Raw genomic sequence first — 25,458 nt, 5'->3', positions numbered from 1 at the left:
TGGAGGAAGGCACCAGGACAGCACGGAGACAGTGCCTTGCAATGATTCTTTGTCCTTCAGTGCCAACAAGGTACTCAGTGGGGCATAAAAGTAGACATGGGCCCTGCCTTAAGGAGCTCACAAGCCACAGCAGATTCCCATCTCAGAAAAGGCCAACACAGGCTGCTACCAGCTCAAGCAGAGAGGATGCTCTATTGATAAGGCTGCTGCCCACCGAGGAGGATCTTTTGCATTCAGGTCTCTCAGTGAATGGCATGGCAAACTGGTGTCCGCACAGCCACCTCTGCACGGCCGGCGTGTCTGGACCTGCTCCACAAACACTGCACCAGGAGGCTGCCACTTTACAAAATGTCACAATGTGACTTCGCATGCACCATATGCTCTTGGCACGGCATCCGTGGAGCAGGTCAGGACACGTTTAGGGGCAAACAGCATCGTCGCATGGGCCGAATCTGACCCACTGGATCTGCTGATGGTGTGAGCCCATTTGGGGTTGCAACCCACAATTTGGGAACTGCTGAGAAAATGCCTCACCCAATATATTTTTTGACATAGTCCCATGTAAATATTTGGGACCCCCAGTCTCAGTCTTTGTTACTTCACAATTAAAAAGCTAATTGTTTTTAAACGGCTATGGGATCTCAATTTCAAATAGAACTGTGGAGAACCCCCAAAGCTCTTTTTAATGCAACAGGAAACATAAACCAACAGTTGTTCTGCAGAAGTTCAGTTTTTTCACCAAGTCACAAAGGTTGGTGTGAGCGTGTTTTCTTATTAACTAGGTTTTCCCTCCTCACAGTCCTTGTCTTATTTAAACTGCTAGATTAAAGAAGAGTGTGCAAACATAAGCGGTGACAGGTCAGCTCAGTAAAGAGAAGCCGGCCCTACCACTCATTGGTCCAAGGGATCTTATCACACAACCTCCCACTCCCTGGTCACCCAAGCTTGCTGAACTGACTGGCACGAAAACATCCCATCCAAAGTCCTGCTTTCGGACACTGTCGGTGCCTTTGCTCTGCAATGGGGACGCTCTGTCATTTGAGACGTCTGAAGACGACGCTGGTGCCAGATTTCCACAGCTGGTGTAAATTACAGGCGCCAAATGCAGGTGGGAAGCTGTTACCTAGAATCTATGTGACCAGGCGGATTCCACCGGATGGGATGAAGATCCTGCGCCAGTCAGGGCTGTGAGTATTCCTTTTAGTTCCAAAACCTCCCCTGGGAAAAGAAAGGCAGAGCAAAGCCCACACCTCACACACCATTCTCAAACATTGCTGTCTGTGGAGTAATAGTAACATAAAACTGGAGTAACTGAAAGGAATCCCCTGCCCCCAGTATGTCAATGTCTCTGAAGTCAGTCCAGTTGGGTTGAATGTGGACTGTAGCACTGAATGAATCATTAACTTCCAAGGAAGAAGAAGAAGGTGCTAGATTTCCAACAGGTCCATGGTGCATTTCTTGAATGCTTGAGGTTTGTCTGACTCCCCCAACTAGCTTGGAAGCAGTCTCTGAGGCTGAAATCCTGGCCCCACTGAAGTCAATGGAAGCTTCGCCATTGACTTCAGTGTGACCAGGATTTCACCCCAGGTGAGGTGAGAATTTGTTCGGCATCCATGAATTCATTATGCAGAGTTGTTTCCGAGACTGTACGCATGGGCTTGGACATCTCACTGCAAAGCTGCTGTTTGGGTTTGATACAGATGGAATCACAAAGTTCGTAGCAATGTGGCTATTGGGAACTCATTTTGCCTTAGCAATGATTCGCCTGCATTGTAAAACTACTGTTCTAAGTGCCATTTTGCCATTGAAATCCAGGGAAATTTTACCATAGTCTTTAGCAGTAGCCTTTAACCAGAATGCCTGCTGGAATTCACAGGCATCCCAAAATGTGTGACTACTGTTGTTTTTATTAGATGTGCTCGGGAAAACAGTACAAAAATGTAAGATTTCAATAAAATTCCTTACATTTAAGTCAGTGAAAGGCTAAGGCATTTATAAAGCTCTCTTCCGCAACAATGTCACTTTACAATGTAAAAATCAGACAGTGTTCCAAATGATTGCAACTATAATTTTAATATTCTAACCAAATATACATTTCATGCCTCGAACCAACAGTAACCTGACTTTACATGACAAATCTCTCTGAAAAAATTAGATATTGTTGGATTTTCTAAAACAAAATATTGAGCTTTGAGAAGCCAAGTTAAATGAGGGCAGAAAAAATAGCGAGTCTTAATTAAAGAACGTTTGATCCAAGTGGGAATTAGATGCTGAATGGATGAATAGGCTGAGTGCCTAATAGGTGACTCTTTTATTATTTAACTTTCAAAGAGTTAGTTCAGAACTATATACAGTTACTCAGCCTTCAGTGGTGTCAAAACCCAGAAGGCCATGAATGGTGACTGGACTGTGTCCACCTATCTCTGGGCCAGGTCGGCATGGGGCACAAAGGAGTCAAACAACCCGCCCTGAGGCTAGAAATTGCAGCCTTGTGTGGCAACAGAAAGCATTGTCTATGCAAAAAGGGAGTGGAATATGGAAATCCAAGCTGGTTGGAATTCTTGAGTTACAAAATCGGGTGAGGAGTGGGAAATCCGTTTTTTTTCTGAGCTGGTCAAAGTGTTTTGAAAATTTGAAGTTTTAAACAGTTTTTAAAATTCTGTTTTTTAAAACTTGAAAAAAGTCGCCATTGTTTGACCAGCTCTGTTGGAACTAGGCACAGTGAGCTAAAGGAGCTATTTAATGAGTATGAACAAGTGCATCCGTAGCTGACACATGGTGAGATGCTTCTGACAACGGACGTGTTCACGTCTGTGGGTACAATCTACATGGAGTTCGAATGGCCAGGAGAAAGAGAGACCTCACCACGCAATTCAGCAGTGAACAGGGTAGCGGTGAAGGGGGGTATTTCCAAGGCTGCCTAAGTGAGTTAGGAGCACTGTTTGTAGTTCTAGCAAAACCCATGAATGTCACCCCAGACCCATGAGTGTTCAGTGGTGTCACTAACAACTGCACATTAAACTTCAGAGGCTGCTACTCCACTTGCTATCAGCACATCAGTGGCTGTGGGAGGGGGCGTATTTCTGTGTCTCTTGCTGGCGACTGGGGAGTTCAAACCATTGCCTGACCCATGCCAAGGCCATGACTGGATAGCAGCAGTCAGTGGCTCTGGAGAAAGCGGATGAGGTGCCTCAGAAGAGAGTCAGGCTGAAATCAGGTCACTCCCTTCCCTCCACACACACCAGAGGGGAGCTAAGGTCAGTGGGAAGGAGTCCTGGGGAAAGAGCATGTGAAAACTTGAACCTCTAAGTAAATGTGCAAATTTGGCCTGTTGTCACCCCCTTTGAACTGCAGGGTCTAATTTGGGCACCCCACACACGTGGGAATAGGATGACCAGATAGCAAGCGTGAAAAATTGTGACGGGGGGCAGGGGGTAATTGGCCCCTATCTAAGAAAAAATCAGGCCATCTGATCACCCTAAGTGGGAACCTGTCGAATTGTCCAGCCCTGGCTGGCACAAGACAGCTATCTGTGCAGCAGCTCCAGATTGTAAGTGATATTGACAATGGAACGAGCGATATCTGTGATATGTGAGTAAACTTTAACAGTCACTGGCCCCGCTGATCACTGCCATCACACACAACGCGCTGCTTCTCATCCTGCCCCAGAGGAGCTCTCGGGTTGAGCATCATTATTCGGTAATGTCTGGGAAAATGAAGCAATTTTGTGTCATTCCTGAAAGCCAGAGCCTCACCGTGCTGGCAAGACAGGCCTAACAAAGGCAGGCACGGTGCCATCTCAAACACTCAGGCTCTGCTAATGCCCTGCAGTCCTGACCTGGCTGCAGTGCTGCCCAGCCAGGGTCACCCCACTCCCAAGCAGGTGCCAGCTTGCCTGATGGTTTGTCCTATGGAGGAGAGAGATGACAGCCATTTCTAACACATGTCAAGCTGAGGAAGGGACTGCTGGGAAAGACCCTGTCCACTGCTGGGAGAGCCTGTCAAAGATTTTCCAGTGAAACCTTTTTCTCATAGGAAAATAGGGTTTTGTCAAAATGTATTTTTCTGCAGAAAAAATGTTGTTAGACGTAAGTGTTTCATAATGAAATATTTTGGGGAACGAAACCCAATTGTTCATTTCAAAATTAAGGAGCTCCCCCACACACACTTTCCAATACTGTTTTCCAACTGCCAAAAGTTGGAAAGAAACCCTGCTTCTTCATGCCATTTTATTGTTATAATTAAAAAACAATAAGACTGAAAAGGGGGTTTTCTCCCCACTTCCCCCCTTTTTCCCCTTGGAAATTGGGGGGGAAGGGGAAAACTGCTGGGGAAAACACCCAAGTTTTTTTAAAACAGAATTTGAGGGTTTAATAAACCAAAGCATTTTGAGGTCAAATATGTTTTCATTCGGTTTTAAAGTTTCCCATAGGAAATTAGAATTTTTTAGTTAAAACAAATGGATATGGAGGTTTTCCCCCTGCAAATCGCCCATCCAAATCGCATTGAAGCCACTAGAGAGGCTCCCAGTGACTCCAATGAGTGCTAGCCTGTATATGGAAACGGTGATAAGGGGGAATTGCCCTGTAACGGAGTGGCCTACCCTTCCAAGGACCAGGAGGCCTGAGGCAAGCCTGGCAGTCCTGTTCAATCAGCCCAGCCCACGCCAGATCAGCTGCCTCCCAGCCTAAGAGGGTTGGACTAATTGGGATCAGGTGACAGCCTGAGACACCAGGGCCTCAGGAAAGGGCTGAGAAAAGACAGATGGGTAGAGGAATTGCAGGGGATGGGCTGTGGGGGGCCTGGAAGGACTCCAGGGAACGTGCCTGAAATTCAGTGTTCTGCCCCCCGAGTAAGAGACATTTAAATGGAGCCCTCAGGGAGCGCTAGGAGGAGCCCCAGTGGGGAAAGAACTCTTCAGTTGTTTGGATATTTGTGACTCTGGCAGGGAACTGAAATCTGAGAGCCACATGAACCCTGGGAGAGCCTGAAATCTGGCTGAGGAGAACTGAGGCAGGGAGAGCCATGGGTGGCCAGCAGGGACTGCTCCAAGGCAGGCACGCCCTGCTATGACGTATGATTTACCATAACAGAGTACCGGGGGAAAGGAAAGATTGGCACAATTCCCTGGCAGAGATTCCTCCGAATCCTTCCCTTGGAGGTGGCAGGCTTCACCCCAGGGCTTCTCCTAACAGAGCAGAGAGCAGCTTGGCCCTCCCCACAGCGTCACGGCAGTTTGCTAGAGGCACAGGGCTCGGCAAAAGCACTGGCCTCCTAGAGTGCCAGGCTAATACGGAATGGGGCAGGGCCACAAGGCCACGTGGCGTTGTACAGCTTGTCCCTCCCATACGCTGCGTTGGTTGCTGAGGAGCCCATAGTGATCTAACTAGAGAGGCAGCAGGTGGCCATCAAGTCAAACTAAAGTTTTTGCCCAAGTCACCACTGTGTGACCCAGTGGTGCTGGAACACTTTTTGCAGTGGGGTGCCGCCTCTCCCCAGAGCTGGGGCCAGGACCCGGCTGTGGCTCCGGGAGGTGGGGGGACGCGGACAGGGGTAAGGGGGCTGAGGCTGGGACCACAGCTGGGGGCGGGAGCAAAGCCCGGGTGTGGGTCCCGCAGCCGGGACCCCGGGCGCGGGGCCAGGAGCGGAGCTCCAGGTGCGGGGCTGGCGGCCGGAACCCCATGCAAAACCTGGGGGCACTGCAGCACGCCCCGCACCCCTAGTTCCCACACCTATGGTGTGACCCTGGTTTTAAGCTGGCGCAGCTACTGGTTTCGGTGGAATTACCCTGGTCTAAGAATGATGGAGCAAAGTGAAGAATTGGGCTGTGTGTCTTCAATGGTGTTTTGAATTTGCACTGCCTCACACAAACATACGTTACCACATCCCCCTCCTGTGTAAAGAAAGAGGTGTTTCCTCCCACTTTTAGTCCAGTCACTCACTTTGACAAATAGGGAGTTGATCGGTTCACTGCTGCTGTTTAATATGCAGTCCGGAAGCAAGAGTAAGGAAAGACTCAACCCGTGAGTATCCACCTGAGATCACGCCACTAGAATCTAAAGCACGTGGTATTTGGGGTAGGGACCATCTTGTGCTTCTGTGTCTGACCAGCACCTGCACAATGGAGTCATGGGCCGCGGCTAGAGCTCCTTAGCACCCCTGCAATAGACGCATGCTAAGTGATATTAGTTCTTTTAATAAAGGAAAATTAAAATGCTGCTCCTTAGAACACAATTACCCAAAGATTTTGGTTGCAGCTAACTAATTACAAAATTCCCTGCCTTAAGAAGGATTAAATAAACTGGGCTGGTTAAAATCCCTAATGGAGAAAATATGTTGTTTTCTCCCCTACAGGAAATCTTCGAATTCTTAGACTGTTCCTGCAAGATTATTTTTATAACAGCCAAAACACATGTGTTCGCACTCCAGTGAGCACAGACTTGCATCTGGTTAACAGACTCCGAATGTCACAAAACCTGAAACAATGGTGCCAATTTTTGATCCACGTGTAAAATCTCTGGCAGTGCAACCTGCAAAAGGAAACGAATCACGGCTGTGAGTGGGGTATGATGCTGTAGATGCCTGAGCAATGCAAAACTGAGAGTGATGACAGGCACCAAACCCTCAACACAAAATTAAATTCAAAGCCTGGCCTCTGGCTGGGCCGGTGACCTAGCCAGGAGGGGAATATGCTTCTGTCTAGGATAACTGGGTTATGCATTCTTGCTCTTACTGCTGATGGGGTCTTAGAGCATTGCAGGGATTAAGGGCCAAATTCATCCCTGGAGTAAGTGCACTGGCTCCTGTGGAGTCACACTAGGAAGGAATGTGGCCTCTCAGGTGGAGAGTGGGGTTAGGTCTCAATTCCTATAGCAGTTAAACGCAATACAATGATGACAGGTGATTCACAGAATCATAGAAGATTAGGGTTGGAAGAGACCTCAGGAGGTCACCTAGTACAATCCCCGGCTCAAAGCAGGACAAACCCCAGCTAAATCTTCCCCACCAGGGCTTTGTCAAGCCAGGCCTTAAAAACCTCTAAGGATCGAGATTCTACCACCTCCCTAGATAACCCATTCCAGTGCTTCACCACCCTCCTAGTACAATAGTGTTTCCTAATATCCAACCAAGACCTACCGCACTGCAACTTGAGACCATTGCTCCTTGTTCTGTCATCTGCCACCACTGAGAACAGCCAAGCTCCATCCCCTTTGGAACCCCCCTTCAGGTAGTTGAAGGCTGCTATCAAATCCCCCCTCACTCTTCTCTTCTGCAGACTAAATAAGCCCAGTTCCCTCTGCCTCTTCTCGTAAGTCATGTGCCCCAGCCACCTAATCATTTTCATTGCTCTCCACTGGACTCTTCAATTTGTCCACATCCCTTCTGTAGTGGGGGGCCCAAAACTGGATGCAGTACTCCAGATGTGGCCTCACCAATGTCGAATAGAGGGGAATAATCACTTCCCTCGATCTGCTGGCAATGCTCCTACTAATGCAGCCCAATATGCCGTTAGCCTTCTTGGCAACAAGGGCACACTGCTGACTCATAGCCAGCTTCTCATCCACTGTAATCCCTAGGTCCTTTTCTGCAGAACTGATGCTTAGTCAGTTGGTCCCTAGTCTGTAGAGGTGCATGGAATTCTTCCGTCCTAAGTGCAGGACGCTGCACTTGTCCTTGTTGAACTTCATCAGATTTCTTTTGGCCCAATCCTCCAATTTGTCTAGGTCACTCTGGACCCTATCCCAATCCTCCAGCATATCTACCTCTCTCCCCAGCTTAGTGTCATCCGCAGACCTGCTGAGGGTGCAAGGCAGCATGGGCTGGTAAGTAGAACAGCAGACAGGGTGTCCAGCGATGTGAGTGCCAGTCCAGGCTCAGCCGTGGCTCGCTGTGTAACTGTTGGAAGGGCCCACCAGACCAAATTCTTTGCGTCTTACAGAGAAAAACTTTCACTGACTTCAGAGCAGCTGGCCCATTGCAGGGGGTGTGGAGCAATCGAGCAAAACGCACCTTTCACTCGCTCCTGCTCAGGTGCACCGGGACCTTTGCTTGATTAAGACTGCAGAATTTGGCCTCTACTTGCTCTGTGCCTTAGTTTCATCGTCTGTAAAATGATGAATGCACCTTTGCACCTTTGCAGAGCGTTCTGAGAGCCTCCATTCAAAGACGCTACCGAGCACAAAGCAGTGTCAGATCGGGTGTAGGCATGCGCACACCATCAGGGTGTTCTACAGCACCCAGAGGATGGTGGGATGGAAGGGGAGGTAGGTAGATAAGTCTTGGCAATACCTGATCTGCAATAAACATAGGAATGGAGGTGGAATTTGTGGGCACAATCCTGCCATCACTGAAGTCAAGAGGAGCAGGAGCAAGCCCCACGTGTCTATCAACCTCCTTTACCTCACTACTTTCCCGACATGGTTGCATTGCTCACATCGCATGCCATGCAGCGTACTTGTAGTGTGCTGATACACAGTAGTTGACTGCCACGGTAGTTGAACCATACTGTATCTACCGTGCTCACTTATCCCCAGTGTAATCCTGGAGTAACTCCAGCAAAGCTAATGGATTTACATGAATAAAGTGACCACACATCTCAGTTTTACTGAGCCCATCCTGTTTGTCCATATGAAGTGTCCCAGTGTTTCCATTTCACACCAGTGTAACTGATATCACCCTCCACAGCCTTGTCTTTTTACACCTTTCCCACTTGTGTTACTGAATGAAGTCCCTATTTCAACACGTAGGGACACATTCTGCTTCCAATAATGCTGGAATGCTGGACTGACCCCAAGGACGTGAGTGGACTTACGCTGTATTTACACCCAGGTAACTGAGATGACAGTTGTCCCAGGAGGACCATACAACTGGTTGCAGTACAATGACAGGAAGCCTTTCGCTAGAGACCATTCAAGATTTGACACCAAACACTGCAGTGGTAATGGTAGCTCTTCTGAAATTTCCTCATGTACCGGTTAGGTATACGATAAACCCAGACTTTTAATTTTAGCGGTTCTCTTCATTTTCTGATCCTGTCTGGAGAACTAGATATTGCTTGCCCTGAAAAAATAATTCACAAATAGCACATGCTGAGCAGATACTTAGCACTTCTGGGACATGTTCTTCATCTGTTCTCAATGGTAGCAGATGACAGAACGAGGAGTAATGGTCTCAAGTTGCAATGGGGGAGGTTTAGATTGGATATTAGGAAAAACTTTTTCACTAAGAGGGTGGTGAAACACTGGAATGCGTTACCTAGGGAGGTGGTAGAATCTCCTTCCTTAGAGGTTTTTAAGGTCAGGCTTGACAAAGCCCTGGCTGGGATGATTTAACTGGGAATTGGTCCTGCTTCGAGCAGGGGGTTGGACTAGATGACCTTCTGGGGTCCCTTCCAACCCTGATATTCTATGATTCTATGATTCTATGATTCTAAAGGGCTCCACTGTAACTTGGCACAGAGCTCGCTGTTCCAAGAGCAGGCCAGAGAACACACTGTGCCTCCAAGAGCCATTGCTTCCTGCCCTGCTATCCCCTGGATCTGGGATGTTCTAGAGTAAAATATCACTGCAGGTTACCCTCGCCCAGCCCACGGGCCCAGCAAGCTGCTCTGATTGTCAAACAAGGTGAGTACCCAGGTCTCCGCTCAGTCTCCCTCTGGCCTCTTGCTCACAGGGGTAGCTGGGAGACTAGCCAGACATTGTCTGGCATTGCAATCTGAGCAGGAGGGTAAGGGCTGTAGCAAACTAGCCCTGTGTGCTTTACAAGCCACAGCCACAACCCTGGTACATTTCCCCGTCTCTCCTCTTGCAGCTGCAACATTGAGCAGTGGGATTCAGATGAGCCAGTGCCACGCTCAGAACTCCTGGAGAAGGTTGCTGGGATTCGAGGCTTGTATTGCCTCCTGACAGAGAAGATAGATGCCGAAGTGCTGGACGCGGCAGGTAGGACATTGAATACTGCAGAAGTACTTCGAAATGGTCTGTATGGCAGGAGCAGTGACGAACAAGATGCCCCCAAACTATCATGCATTCATGTCCACTCATGCTAACATGTCCACATTTTACATTATTGATGGTCTGGTGTGGAGGCTCAGCAGCTGAAATGCGCATTGAAGGGGCCCTTCTGCTTCCCAGTGTGTACATATAAAGAGACATCTACACTGGAATCAGTCCATGAGGCAGATTTCTTTCTGAGTGGCCATTTCCCTGATTTGAATTAGGGTTCTGCTTGCATCCTGCTATTTGGCTGGGGGGTAGCCGGGGGTCTGTTTGGGTAGCTGAGGAATGATTTTTAAAATCACTTAAAGAATAAGGATCCTGTTGTAATCCAATGCTGTGAGCTAAAGGCATAAATTCATCAGCAAGTAGCAGTAGTAGGCTTTTATCCTCAGTTGCAAGAATCTGATGCAACTCACTCTCTGAGGAGCGCTGTGCAGGTGTAACACAGTGGGAATGTGAGACAGCAGTCTGCAGAATATGGTGTGGCGAGGGGATAGGGAGGGTGTGACAGAGCTAAGATAAGCCACCCATGCCCTGCCCAGTGGTCACTGTAGTGGTTTCCAGGAGGAGTAATAGAAGGTTACTAGAATTATAGAATAGAACTATAGGGCTGGAAAGGACCTCAAGAGGTCATCAAGTCCAGCCCCTGCGCTGAGTCTGGACCAAGTAAACCTAGACCAGTCCTGACGGGTGTTTGTCCCACCTGTTCCTAAAAACCTCCAGTGATGGGGATGCTACAGCCTCCCTTGTAGGACTATTCTTGAGCTGAACTACCCTTAGAATTAGAAAGTTTTTCCTGGTATCTAACCTAAATCTCCCTTGTTGCAGATTAAGCCCATTGCTTCTTGTCCTACCTTCAGTGGACATGGAGAACAATGGATCCCCATCCTCTTTGCAATCGCCCTTATCCTAGCTGAAGACTGTTATCCAGGGGTGAAAGTAAGTCTAGGGACTTACCGGTATGGGGCTGGGCTGGGGCCAACTCTGGCCCCTGGAAGGGGTGGGGCCTCGGGTAGAAGGGGCGGGGCTGGGGGAGGTCAGAGCCAGCCCCGGCCCACCCTGTACCGGCAAGTGCCTCCTTTCCCCACCTCAGGGTAAAGGCAGCAGGGGGCTCTGACAGCGGTTGAAAGGGCCCGGGGCAGTAGCAGTGGCCAGACTCCTGGGCCCTTTAAATCGTCCCCGGAGCCCCGCCGCCGCTTCCCCAGGGCTCCGGTAGCAGGGCTCCGGGGACGGGGCTCCGGCCGCCACTACCACTCCGGGCCCTTTAAATCATCCCTGGAGCCTGCCGGAGTCCTGGGGAAGCAACAGCGGGGCTCCGGGGACGATTTAAAGGGCCCAGGACTCAGCCACCGCTACCCCAGGGCTCCGGCAGCAATTTAAAGGGCCGGGGCTCCAGCCACTGCTGGGTGCCACAGGCCCTTTACATTGCACCTGGAGAAGCCAATCCACCCCGGTACGGCACACCGGCTATTGCCGGTACACTGTACCGGGCATACCGGCTTACTTTCACCTCTGCTGTTATCAGATTCCCCCCTCAGTCTTCTCAAGACTCAAGCTATTGAATGTGTGCAGTAGTAGATCTGGCCTAGCTCTCACCGAGCGTGGAGCTGAGCTCTGGCTGGATGTGAACGTCAGTCCGTTTGTTCTCTCCTCCCACCACAGGGCCCAGCCTGCAGGTGGTCAGCACGATGTCAGTGGGCTATGATCACATGTCTCTGGAGGAGCTGAAGAAGAGGTAAAATGTGCTGGTGGTGTTTAGTCAAAAGCTGTACAAATGCAAGAGTCACTGCAGTCCCGTCTCCACAAGGAGGGAAATGGGGGTAGTTTAAAGGTCTGTCTGCCCTTGGGCTGGCTCAGTAGCCCCTTGTTATATCAGAATCCCAGTCACTCCCTACTTTGGTAGGAGCATGGTGCCAAGATTATAAACGATGCCAAAGCAGACATCATGGAAACCACCTCATTTAGAACTAACTCCTGTCACCATCCCCACCCTTCCTGGCCGTGTCAGCAAGACAGCCAAGGAGGTCCTGAGCTTGGAGGCTGATGGCTCAGCAAGGTCAGCAACAGGAAGGTAGCAAGGAGAGCAGCCGTGCAATCCCTGGTCTTTGTAGAATGAAGGACCTCAGTCCCACATCTGGCCCCCTCACATTTGCTTTTCTCCCATACTTAGGTGACCTCCGTGTCTTTGTGGCCCCTCCCATCTCCTGAAGGGGAAGTCATTGCTAGTTCCCCAGGAGCTCCACCCCCTTCTTGAAGGTTAAATAGACTAGCACCTTGCAGGAGCAATAAACGCATTTTACAAGAGAAAGTACCATTCAGTGTGTGATTATCTAATGCACAAAAATGAATAACGAGCCACAGTCATATTATCTTAAACAGAACCACATAGCATCTGTTGTGCACCACACTCATCCTTCCTCTTTCACAGTCAGCCACCTCACCCTCCCCTTCCCTGCTTGCAAACCCTAGCCTCACCTCTTCCCCTGCCATGATGCCAATCCCCAATCTCCTCAAGCGGCCCTTCTGAGGGTTTTTTTTTTAATGCAGTTGCAACGTTCCCTGGAAAAACCCAATTCCTGAAACAGAGTCAATAGGAGTCAATAGATGCCTCACCCCAGTGTTGTTATATTTAAACCCCGAAATCTCCTTCTCAGGTGGAATGACTAGAAAGATCTCCATTTTCAGAAGCGGCTAATGATTTTGGGTATCTGTCTTGACACGTTGTGGGGGGAGGGACCAGTTTTCAGAAGGTGTTGCATGCTCACTCTCTGATAATCGGACCCCTGGAGATGTCTCAAGTATGTCCTGGGGGTGGGGAATAGCAAAATTTGGCTCAGTGGTGGTCTCAAAGTTCACCAAAATATTTTTGTAGAGGCTCAGCTACTTTCAGCGAGTTTCCCGTCCATCACGAACCCCCAACCAGATGTGCTGGGTTTTCATACTGAACTTTCGCACAGCTCTAATCATAGCTTCAATCCAAGACCTTCCTGTAAGTCTAGAGAAAAAATTATTTCTGAGGACATGTGGCATAATCTTCATATCCTAATGGTCTAGAAACAGTTCAGGTTTGACCATTCCTACATTGAGACGATTCCAGTAATGTAACGGAGTATTTGTTATTTGTGTCTTTGGATGCAGAGGAATCAGGTTAGGATACACACCAGACGTATTGACTGAAGCAGTTGCTGAACTCACAGTTGCTCTTCTTCTGGCAACTTCCCGTCGACTGTTAGAAGCTGTGGATGAAGCTAAGAAGTAAATTTTTTTTGTCTTTATTCAAACTGCCTAATGAAAACTGTTTATGTCGAGTTTGTCGGCAGGAAGTGAAAGACCAATTTGTTGGTGAGTAAACAACCAAAAGATGGGGTGCTGGACAAGTATTTTAGGAGCATATTCTCCTCTCTGTGGTTAGGATTTTTATAGATGATCCTTCACATGTCCTGAGACGAGAAAATATAGCCTATGGGTATGACTGCACTGCAGTGAGATATGTGTGTACACACACCCAAGCTAGCTTTGATCCAGCTCCTTTGAATAACACCAGCAATGCAAGCTGCAGTGCACGGGATTCACACAATGTACACAGAGAACAGGAATGTTCAGAGTTAATCATGTATGCTGTATTGTTGTAGCTGTGTCAGTCCCAGGATCTTAGCGAGACAAGGTGGGGGAGCTGACATCTTTTATTGGACCAACTTCTATTGGCGAGAGAAACAGGCGTTCTAGCTGAGCTCTGTGTAAGCTAGAACGCTTGTCTCTCTCGCCAATAGAAGTTGGTCCAATAAAAGATGTCAGCTCCCCCACCTTGACTCTCAACAATGGCTAGTCTAAGATTTGTGGGGGATATAAACCATTATCGCTTCAAAGCAAAAATCAACCACTAATTAATGAGGATTCTTGCAACTTCCTCCTGGCCAGTGTTGGAGACAAGACTACTGGCCTAGTTCAAGCCTTGGTCTGATCCAGGCTGGCAATTCCTGCTAAATGATCAACCCGAGCTAAACAGAAACAGTCTCCACATTCCAAAGTGCAGGGGAAGGGTTGATGCTGTCCTGTGTATGCCTGAAATAGCTTCCAATGTTATTTTACAGCGGTGGCTGGGGAACCTGGAAGCCTCTGTGGATGTGTGGCTATGGTCTGACAGACAGCACTGTGGGGATTCTAGGACTTGGAAGAATAGGTAAGTTGCAAAATCCGTTTTCATACAGAGCTGGCCAAAATGGTCTGTATTTTGATTTCTTTTGCTAAAAAATCAAATTGATGAAAAGACACACACAAAAATCAACCAGAGTTAGACTCAAACCCTGAGTAATTTTGAAAAGTGTCAGCAATTTAAAAAATCATGAGGTTGCTTTTTTTTCCATTTCTGTTTTTATATCAATTAAGATTTAAAAGAGTAGATCTGGCCACTATTTTAGAATTTGCCAGTTTTTAAAAAGTTGACCAATTTTGCAAAATTCCTCTCCTCCAATGTTTTGGCTGTCTACAGAGCTGGGCAAAATTTTTCGAAGTTTGAGAAAGGAGGAAACACGTTGAAAAAATGTTTCATGAACAATTTTCCTTTTTGGCTCAGTTCTAATAAAAACACCATTAAGTGCTTCCATTTTGTTGCTTGTTCTAATGCTACAATGGTGGACAGATCTAGATTTCAAGAACTGATTTTGTATAGGTCTGATAGTCTACTACCTTGCACCGTAAGACCTCGTTTATACCTGTGCAATGTCACTACCGCTGGTGTAAACAAACGAAGAATTCTTATGTGGCATTCTACACTTTGCACATTTGTCATTAGAGCTGGGCAAAATTTGCTTGGCAAATAATAAATTTGCCACAGAAAATGCATTTTTGCGAGGCCCTGAAACTACTTGAGAATTCTGGTCAAATTTGGCAAATAGTTTTAACCAAAAATTGATTATTTTTTTTCCCTGAAAAAATTGAAATGGTTCATTTTGGCCATTTTGAAACTAAACATTTAGACTTTCCGTTTGAAGCAATGTTTCATTTGGAAACTTAGCTAATTAAAAAAAACCAAAAAGGAAGATTCAAAGCACCTGAAAATGACCCAAAATGAAATGAAAAACTGGTAAAAAATTGTTTCAGGTCAAATAAAATGTTTTGGTGATCCCCAAAACTAATTTTTTCCGGGTTTTTTTTTTCTCCCACAATGAGAAAAACTGAAAAAATTCAGTTGTGGTTTGAAACAAACCAATTTTTTTTTCAGCTCTCCTGTCCCCCAAGCAAAACGTCAATTATTCACTCAGCTCTGCATCTAAGTGACAACATAAAGTGTTGGGCCGTGGAAAGCCTTTTAGCCTTCTGTGGCTATTTCATCTCTTGGTCTGCTACAATCCTTTCAAAAACCACTACATTCCACTTAAGCCCTATTAAATCCACAGGGGAGAATTTTGCCCTCACGGCACAGTGTAGAGCAGGTTAGGATTACTATAAAAGTATTTGCTGTATTTGCACATTGGCATCAACTGGATTAGCAGGGGATCAGCACCTCTGAAATTGGGCCACTTTTTAGGAACCTAAATATGGAGTTCTGGCCCTAGGTTTAAAAATGTAGCCTTTTGCCTCAGTTTCCCCATCTGGACTGTGGAGAGCAGACCTAATCCTGTTTGTTTATGCACCCCGTCAGGTTGTCATGAGAATGAGTTGGTGTTTGTAAAGTGTTTGGAGGAAAAAAGCCTATTGATATTAGGTTTCCACAATGAAGAAGGACAATGGATGCATTTTCTAGGGCATGGTTACTTGCCAGACTATTTAATAACTGCACTAACCGAATCCATTTGGTTACTAAACAAGCCACAGGAGGTGTTCTTTGCAAACAGAAGCGACCTAGACCAGGTGCGCTTGGGCTGGAAGTTATGGTAGGGGCTCAGCAGCAGGCTCTCATCTCCCACCAGTCCCACAGAAACCCCATGGCCGAAACACTCGGGCGAGAAGAGGTCCCAGACTGGGATGTGGATGCCTGTTCTTAAGGGCATCATCCCATCTCAATACTGAACAGATTATTCCCCTGTACTCAGTAAGTCTGGCCCAGTCGTTCTAAAGTGGCCTCTCCACTCAGCAAGTCCCTCTTCCCTAGAGAGTGGGCTGAGGGGTGGTGTCTCATGGGGACTGCTGCCATGGGCCTCCATGGAATGGCCCACCTTGATTATCACTACAAAAGGTTTTCTTCCCCCCGTCCCCCCGCTCTCCTGCTGGTATTAGCTCATCTTAAGTGATCACTCTCCTTACAGTGTGTATGGTAACACCCATTGTTTCATGTTCTCTGTGTATATAAATCTCCCCACTGTATTTTCCACTGAATGCATCCGATGAAGTGAGCTGTAGCTCACGAAAGCTTATGCTCAAATAAATGTGTTAGTCTCTAAGGTGCCACAAGTCCTTCTTTTCTTTTTGCGAATACAGACTAACATGGCTGCTACTCTGAAACCTGTCATGGATGTCCTGAGATCCATGTAGATTTTGGGGACTCCTCACAGGTGTAGGGAGGTGGACACCTTATCCCACGTGGCTGGAAAGTCCCTCTCCACAATGTGAAGATGTAAAGGAAACTCACCTTAGCCCCCTACACACTGTTTCTCCTGCAGAGGGGGAGGATTTGCACAGCAGATGAGCAGCGATAAGGTGGAACTCACGGGTGTAATTCCCACTTTATAGGAGCAGCTGTCATGGCCCGGTTAAAGCCATTTGGAGTCAAGAGATTCCTATATGCCGACACTGGCCCGAGACCTGACATGGCCACCAAGATCCCGGCCGAGTTTGGTAAGATGGAACAGAGCGTTTTTCAGACCGTGGAGAAATCCAGCTGGAATCCCACCTCACCAATGCAAAGGCTGAACTGCCGGAAAGCCTGTTTTCCTAACTACCCAGCTAGGGAGCTTCCTGCCTTGCATGTGTATGGGCTGTGAAGTGGAGGCTTTAGTTCAGATTAAAAATAGAGGCAGACTGAGGTTCCCACAGCCATCCTTGCAGAACACCCCCATTTAAAGGCCAGGAGACAGGCCTCCCCCCCCAGAAAATATGAGATTGGCATAGAAATGGTGAGATTTTAAAAATCATAAGTAACGGATTCTTTTTATTTGCGTTGTGGTTTCTGAGCCTGTAAGGGTCTCACCTTTTCATGTTTTTCCGCAATCGTGAGACCCAGAAATATGCTTTTTGTAAAATTTTTAAGTGAAAGCTGAGATTCTCATGGAAACACATGACTCCACGAGCTGGGGCTTTAAGAAAACACTCAATTTTGTGAGACTCGAAATCAAACCAGGAGAGCTCGTGACATCCCTTAAGTCCAGAGAAGCAGATTGGTTAAGCAGTTTTGTTAAAAAGCTTTTCCTTCCTACTTGTTTAGCCACAAGCCTTTTTATATCATTTCCAAGGGATAGCCCGTCACATCAGCATATTGCAAATGACATGGTTGATTCAAACCCAGGGAAGTCACTGAGCACAGATGTAATTAAATGTGATCAATCACCCCCATGCCGTATTATCCAGACAATACACACAGAAAGAGTTTGCCCCCAACAGCCGTGACTGCAGAATCTAAAATGGCTCTTTCTGCAAATGTACTTTTAATGCGTTTCATTGGTGTACCTTGCTCTGTGCCTCGAGGTACGTCTCCCAGAGTAGCCATCATGCCCATTCTCAGCTGGGCATTTTGAACTGTGACCTGCTGATCAGCTGCCTCCACTGGGGGAGGAGCGGGGGAGACTGCAGGCCGAAGGGGTGGGGAGGATCCCCCACGTGCTCTGGCCCAGGGCCCAACAAACCTCCAATCTGCCTCTACGTGCGCTGAATGCAGCTGGGGAGGGCTCATCAGACAGCTGCAGGCCTATGGAACTCGGAGGAGGTCAATAGCTATCTTAAACTGGACTAACCAGTTCCACTTGGCGGAAATTGTTCACATGAATTTACAGTAAACATAAAATATTTTGGGCCCCCAAGAATATTCAGACTAGGGTCATAGGACTAGAAGGGACCTACTGGGACATCAAAAGTCCAGTCCCTGCTATCACTGGCAACTCCGTATATCATCCCGTTTACAAACGTATCAAGCTCCAGCTTAAAACTAGTTTGGTTGTCTGCCCCCACCGCTCCCATTGGAAGGCTGTTCCAGAGCCTCGCCCCTCTGGTCAGAAACCTCTTCCTAGGTCAGTCTGTTATCTGTGGACTCTGGTCAACTCAGTGTAAAGATAAATCCAAGCTATTTCCAATAGTATGTGCCTTTTTAAAAAATCTCTGCAGCCTTTCTGCTTTGTTCTGAATAGTGCCACTGGATGAATTGGCTCGGCATTCGGACTTCATCGTTGTGTGCTGTGCCTTAACTCCTGAAACAAAGGGCATCTGCGGCAACAGTCTTTTCTCCCGAATGAAGGATACTGCCATCTTTATCAACACCAGCAGGTGAGCTAGGACAGGAGGGAAAGAAACGTCTTAGAGCCAAGGCTCAGCAAGATAAACACACAGATGTCACACTGGAGAACATAAACTTCTGACACAAATCCACCTGTGGGCACAGAGGGAGACAAGATTTATATTCCCAACTCTAACGGCATCCCAGCTCAATAAAATAAAATCAACTTTCAAGCAATTATTAAAAATAAAAGGCTTCTGTTGGTGTAATCTGACAACACGCTGATTGTGGGAGATGTATCATGACACAGGCAAATCCCATCCAGAGGATTCGGTCTCATTAGATAAGCTGATCCAACACACAATACTGTATGAATCGTGCCGGAGGACAGAACTGTAAGCCCCTGGCCGCAGAGTTTATTATAAAGCAGCCTTTAAGATCAGACTGCTGTGCACTCCAACTTTATCCAACCCCGGTGTTAAAGCTTTCACCAGATAACTAAGGCTCTTAGCTGTGAAAACAGCTACACAGAGATGTCCAGAAGTTGATGGATACTTTGTTTTTCTTTTCCCAAAAGGGGCGGTGTAGTGAACCAGGAAGACCTGTACCAGGCATTGGTCAATGGTCAGATTGCAGCTGCTGGTCTGGATGTCACGGAGCCTGAGCCTCTGCCCACGGATCATCCTCTTTTTAAACTTAAAACGTGTGGTGAGTCTGTGTTGGAAGCTGCCCCCGTCACCTGAAAAGCAGGGCGGAAAATGGTGATTTGGGAATTTAAACCTGTGGCCTGATTTCCAGACCAGGCAGCCTCTACTTGCGCTGGTGTGTAGCTGTCCCGATGGAGCAGTATTCCTTCGGAAAAGGCAGCTGCATGGATATGAAAATGTTTCGGGAGAGTGTGTGAATTTTGACATGTTTGACAGGAGGAAGTTGACAGTAATCACTCAGACTTTTTTCATTTCATTTCAGTATGGTCGAAATGTTTCATTCCAACACGGTCAAAATGTTTCATTTTGATCCATTTCAGTGAAACTTTTATATTATATTAAAATAACAATTGTAATATTATATTGGATTTGTAGCTCATAATTACTACTATACACACTAATTAATATTTTGTGTTATAGTATAATGGTTTGACACTATCAAAACAAAAAGAAAAGGAGGCCTTGTGGCACCTTAGAGACTAACAAATTTATTTGAGCATAAGCTTTCGCGAGCTACAGCATCTGATGAAGTGAGCTGTAGCTCACGAAAGCTTATGCGCAAATAAATTTGTCTCTAAGGCGCCACAAGTCCTCCTTTTCTTTTTGTGGATACAAACTAACATGGCTGCTACTCTGAAACCTATCAAAACAAAATGTTTGGATGTTTCCAAATTAACATGGTTTTTTTTTTAAATTTCTGTTCTGTGGCAGAATTTCTAAATTTTGACCTATTCAGAATGAAATCAAATGTCAACATGTCAAAAGTTCCCACAAAATAGAAATTCCAGTTTCCAGCCAGCTCAGGGGTTCATTTCTGTGTGTTTGTTTTTCCAATTGTCTTTACAATCCTGGGGATTCTGCATATCAATGAACCTCCTTTGAAAGACGTGTGTCCTGGAATAAAAAATAATTGGTCAGACCCTCAGCTGGTGTAAATCAGTATAACTCCACTGTCGTCACTGGTGCAGTTTACACCAAGGTGCCTGGGTAAAGGTTACACCAGTTTACAGCAAGGTGCCTGGATAAAGTTTACACCAAGGTGCCTGGGTAAAGGTTACACCAGTTTACACCAAGGTGCCTGGATAAAATTTACACCAAGGTGCCTGGGTAAAGGTTACACCAGTTTACACCAAGGTGCCTGGATAAAATTTACACCAAGGTGCCTGGGTAAAGGTTACACCAGTTTACACTAAGGTGCCTGGATAAAGACACAACCTTAACTCCACCCCGGAGCGTATGCATTAAACCAGCCTTGACTTACATGATCACCTTATTTCTTAAGTAGTACAACATCATACAAAACTTCTGTGCTATATACACCCTTGAAAATCTTATCATTTCCCCCATTATTTTTCTATGACCACTAAGTTCATTGTCATAAAGGGCCAGTAAATCAGTACTGACTTAGGGTCAGATCCTCAGGTAATTACATCACGTGAGGATTTGATCCTTTGACTTGATGTGGTACCTTCCCTCTAATTTAGTAATTTGGTCAGTACTAGTGTACTGTGTGTTTTCTTTTCAATCAGCAGAAGCGAAAGTCCTTTAGGGGCAAATCAGGGAAGGAAGCAGTTAACTACAAATTTGGTGGCTTAGATGTGCCAGTACATTTTCACCCTTACTCTAAGACAGATATTGGATGTGTAAGTATGGCTTGCTGTGTATTTCCATGGGCCTCACTTGTCTGGCATACTCAGAGTAATACATAACACTACAAAATGTGTATTTGACAACTCGCATAGCACATTGTTAATGCATCCACACAAGGAGGCTGACTTAACTGTCTGTGATACAGCTCCCCCATGCCATCCCCACAGTAGCATCAGTGAATTTATTTAGGGTTACCATATTTGAACATTCAAAAAAGAGGACACTCCACCGGGGGGAGCGGGGGGGCGGTATTTGCTCGCGCCCCCCCCAACCCCACCCCAACTCCACCCCTTCCCCGCCCCCATTCCAACACCTTCCCCAAAGTCCCTGCCCCAACTCCGCCCCCTCCCTGCCCCACTGGACCCCTTCCCTAAATCCTCGCCCCGGCTCTGCCTCCTCTCCTGAGTGCGCTTTACTCCCCTCCTTAAATGGCTGAACTGTGTTTGCTCAAACTACCAAAACAAAAAAATCCCATGCAAGAAGAGACTAAACCTAAAACATTGTAGCCCCAAAGCCAGAAGCTTCAGTAAGTTCTGAGTGAGATACGCGAGACTGGAAATGCTGTGTTAGAAGGGAAACGGCTATATGAACTTACCTACAGCGATAGCAGCTACCGCCCCGTCTGCTAACATTCAGGGGGCTGGGGGCTGGACTGGCAATGGGATACAGATCCCCGGGACCTGTGCCAGGCAGGTCTGTAGATCACGTTTGACAAATAGCATTAACTGGCCGTTGTCAACCCATCTTTAAAGGTGTTGAACTGTGTCTACAGGAGGCGTAAAGTCATGTCTAAAAGCATTGGCCCACATGGTGTCAAGCGTGACCTATTTCCTTAGTCTAGGCAGGGCCTTGGTTGCCAATTTTAAACCGGCCCAGCTGTGTAGTCACTACCACATGGTGACAGTTAGATGCCCGTGCAGAAGAAGTGCAATAGTTTTGCCCTGTCCAGAGGATGGAGCTTCACATCATACCAAACCACCAGGTGTCAGCTCCTTGGGGCAGAGGCTGTCTTTTTGTCCTGTCTTTGTACAGCGCCTAGCACCATGGGGCCCTGGTCTGCGGCTAGGCTCCTAGGCTCTACAGTAATACAACTAATAACAACAATTAGCAGTAGTTTGCACCTTCGCTGGTCATTCCAGAAGTGAGCCCAAGGAGTGGCTGGGCCATGGAACTCACTCAAAGCTCTCCCCAGCTGAAAAGGGGCCCTTTCCTGGCATGACAGTAGCTAAAGAGAGGCATGCATTCTCCTAGGCTGCAACTTTCCAAGAGCATTACAAATAAACACACATGCCGTCAACTTCCCCTGCGCACCCCAAAGAGCCAGGCTCATGTGCAGACCGACCGGCGCATGTACCTGCCTGCGGCCCAGGGACATCCCTGTGCATGTTATGCCACCCATAGCAAAAAAAATTTTAAGTACCTCAGAAGCAGGAAGCCTGCTAAACAACCAGAGGGGCCACTGGATGATCAAGGTGCCGAAGGAGCACTCAAGGACGATAAGGCCATTGCGGAGAAACTAAATGACTTCTTTGCATCAGTCTTCATGGCTGAGGATGTGAGGGAGATTCCCGAACCTGAGCCATTCTTTTTAGGTGACAGATCTGAGGAACTGTCTCAGATTGAGGTATCATTAGGGGAGGTTTTGGAACAAATTGATAAACTAAACAGTATAAGTCACCAGGGCCAGATGGCACTCTCCCAAGAGTTCTGAAGGAACTCAAATGTGAAATTGCAGAACTACTAACTGTAGTCTGTAACCTATCATTTAAATCAGCTTCTGTACCAGATGACTGGAGGATAGCTAATGTGATGCCAATTTTTAAAAAGGGGCCCCAGAGGTGATCCTGGCAATTACAGGCCGGTAAGCCTGACTTCAAAATTGGGCAAACTGGCTGAAACTATAATAAAGAACAATATTGTCAGACATATAGATGAACATAATTTCTTGAGGAAGAATCAACATGGTTTTAGTAAAGGGAAATCATGCCCCACCAATCTACTAGAATTCTTTGAGGGGGTCAACAAGCAGGTGGACCAAGGGGATCCAGTGGATATAGTGTATTTAGATTTTCAGAAAGCTTTTGACAAGGTCCCTCACCAAAGGCTCTTATGCAAAGTAAGCTGCCATGGGATAAGAGGGAAGGTGCTCTCATGGATTGGTAACTGGTTAAAAGATAGGAAACAAAGGGTAGGTATAAATGATCAGTTTTCAGAATGTAGAGAAGTAAATAGTGGTGTCCCTCAGGGGCCTGTGCTGGGACCAGTCCTATTCAACGTATTCATAAATGATCTGGAAAAAGGGGTATACCGTGAGATGGCAAAATTTGCAGATGATACAAAATTACTAAAGATAGTTAAGACCCAGGCAGACTGTGAAGAGCTACAAAAGGATCTCTCAAAACTGGGTGACTGGGCAACAAAATGGCGGAGGAAATTTAATGTTGATAAATGCAAAGTAATGCACATTGGAAAGCATAATCCCAACTATACATATAAAACGATGGGGTCTAAATTAGCTATTACCACTCAAGAAAGAGACCTTGGAGTCATTGTGGACAGTTCTCTGAAAACATCCACTCAATGTGCAGCGGCAGTCAAAAAAGTGAACAGAATGCTGGGAATAATTGAGAAAGGGATAGATAATAAGACAGAAAATATCATGTTGCCTCTGTATAAATCCATGGTACACCCACATATTGAATACTGTGTGCAGATGTGGTCACCCCATCTCAAAAAAGATATATTGGAATTGGAAAAGATTCAGAAAAGGGCAACAAAAATGATTAACGGTATGGAACGGCTTCTGTATGAGGAGAGATTAATAAGACTGGGACTTTTCAGCTTGGAAGAGAGACGGCTAAGGGGAATTATGATTGAGGTCTATAAAATCATGACTGGTGTAGAGAAAGTAGATAAGGAAGTGTTGTTTACTGCTTCTCATAACACAAGAACTAGGGGTCACCAAATGAAATTAATAGGCAGCAGGTTTAAAACAAATAAAAGGAAGTATTTCTTCACACAACACAAGGTCAACCTGTGGAACTCCTTGCCAGAGGATGTTGTGAAGGCCAAGACCATAACAGGGTTCAAAAAAAGAACTAGATAAGTTCGTGGAGGATACATCCATTGATGGCTATTAGCCAGGATGGGCAGGGATGGTGTCCCTAGCCTCTGATTGCCAGAAGCTGGGAATGGGCGACAGGGGATGGATCACTTGGTGATTACCTGTTCTGTTCATTCCCACTGGGGCACCTGGCACTGGCCAACATTGGAAGACAGGATACTGGGCTAGATGGACCTTTGGTCTGATCCAGTAGGGCCATTCTTATGTTCTTATCCGTCTGGTCTCTTTGCCTCTTCTGGTCTTATGAGCCACCAGGAGAGTGACATTTATAAGAATCCGGCAGGATTTGACTAAAACATCATCTTAACTTAAAAAATCCTTTAAACCCCTGCAGAATTCATGTAAATTTCAATCCCCTGCCAGCTCACACGGATGGAGCAGGCAGGCAGAGCGGAGGGTCGATGTGACTCGCATGCAGACAAAATGCAGCTCGTAGATTTAGTCTTAAGCCGGCCATTCCTGGCAGTGCCCTTTCAATCCTCCGGGCTTGCAGCCCCCCTAGCAAAGCTGGCTAAATTACAAGGGGTGAAAAGGCCTCTGTGAAGAGTCCCATTCCCCACCTCCGTCAAACAATCTGTACTTCCCCCCCCTCCTGTCCTTAAATGTCCTCCTGGGATCATTTTAGCTAGGCAGCATCCCTGCCTGTCGTATTCCCACCCAAAGTGCAGAGCTGCAGGTGAGGGCCCTAACAAGATCCAGAGTCAATACAATCCTAGTGTCTTCACTGGGCTATGGCTCAGGCGCTGAGTGCAGTCTGTCCCAGGAAACGATTGTCTCCCACGGCCAGGGCAAACGTTGTCAGGGGACATCTGCACAGTGGGTGATGAACGCTGATGAAAGGGTGAAATTCACACTGGGGCAGGCCCTTTGATTGCTATTGCAGGTTCCAGCACCAAGAAATGATCTCTCGGGACTTTGTTCCCTTTCTCTTTGCAGTTATTCTCCCCCACATCGCCAGCGCTACGGTCGCTACCCGGAACGCCATGGCCGCCTTAGCTGCCAGCAATTTACTGGCAGGCCTGCAGGGAAAAGCCATGGGCAAGGAGGTGCCACTCTGAGGGGGACGCAAAGCACACACTCTCCTTGTGCTCAAGCCCTCCTGCAGACCACCCTGGCCTGGATGAATGCAGCCTGCCATCGCTGGGCGCTATTTGAGCAGCGGAGGTCCCATGACAAGCTGTCGGAGGGCGAGAGCACCACTGTTTTCTTCACCAAGAGAAAGAATAGGCCAGTTCTACTGCTGTCTCAGATGTACTGTGTCCACCTCCCTCTCCTCCCATTACCAACCTGCTGCAGCTCAGCGTATGTATTACATATTGCACCGTGTCTCCCCACAGCACTCGTCTACGGACCCTCCCCCCCCGACATTAGCAGCTCGTTATAGCGAGTGTGTTCTGCTCGTTGCTGGACATGAATGTCACCAAGAGATAAGCAATCGCTTTCAAACGTGACCTTTTTTCTCAAAGCTAACTTGACATTTTCTAAGGGGGAGAGGGTTCATTAAAACTGTCTGTAGTCTTATTGTGCATTAGGCAATCAGCAGGGAAGATCTCCAGTAAATTTGCATTTTTAGAATGGGCACATTCCCAGAAATAAAATGTATAACATTGTTATCAA

General features: G+C 47.0%; 1 protein-coding gene across 1 annotated transcript; it reads left to right on the top strand.

The window, feature by feature from the left end:
- The first annotated feature begins 939 nt into the window (after positions 1–939).
- On the top strand, positions 940–25,458 carry LOC102937531 (glyoxylate reductase/hydroxypyruvate reductase-like). Its single transcript, XM_007068705.3, has 9 exons — positions 940–1,187; positions 9,811–9,941; positions 11,661–11,733; positions 13,137–13,253; positions 14,090–14,178; positions 16,668–16,772; positions 18,275–18,410; positions 18,938–19,068; positions 24,778–25,458. Exons 1-9 carry the CDS (start codon positions 1,021–1,023, stop codon positions 24,897–24,899), a joined length of 1,071 nt encoding a protein of 356 aa, XP_007068767.2. The 5' UTR covers positions 940–1,020; the 3' UTR covers positions 24,900–25,458.

The sequence above is a fragment of the Chelonia mydas genome, chromosome 5, assembly GCF_015237465.2.
Source record: "Chelonia mydas isolate rCheMyd1 chromosome 5, rCheMyd1.pri.v2, whole genome shotgun sequence".
Classification (NCBI taxonomy): Eukaryota; Metazoa; Chordata; order Testudines; family Cheloniidae; genus Chelonia; species Chelonia mydas.
Note: the sequence above shows the minus strand (reverse complement) of the source record. Positions and strands in the feature narration are given on the sequence as shown.

Coding starts and splice junctions, on each gene's coding strand:
- LOC102937531 (XM_007068705.3), top strand. CDS start 1,021: ATGGGGACGCTCTGTCATTTGAGACGTCTGAAGACGACGCTGGTGCCA. Junction 1,188..9,810: donor ATCCTGCGCCAGTCAGGGCT/GTGAGTATTCCT, acceptor CTCCTCTTGCAG/CTGCAACATTGAGCAGTGGG. Junction 18,411..18,937: donor ATCTTTATCAACACCAGCAG/GTGAGCTAGGAC, acceptor TTTTCCCAAAAG/GGGCGGTGTAGTGAACCAGG.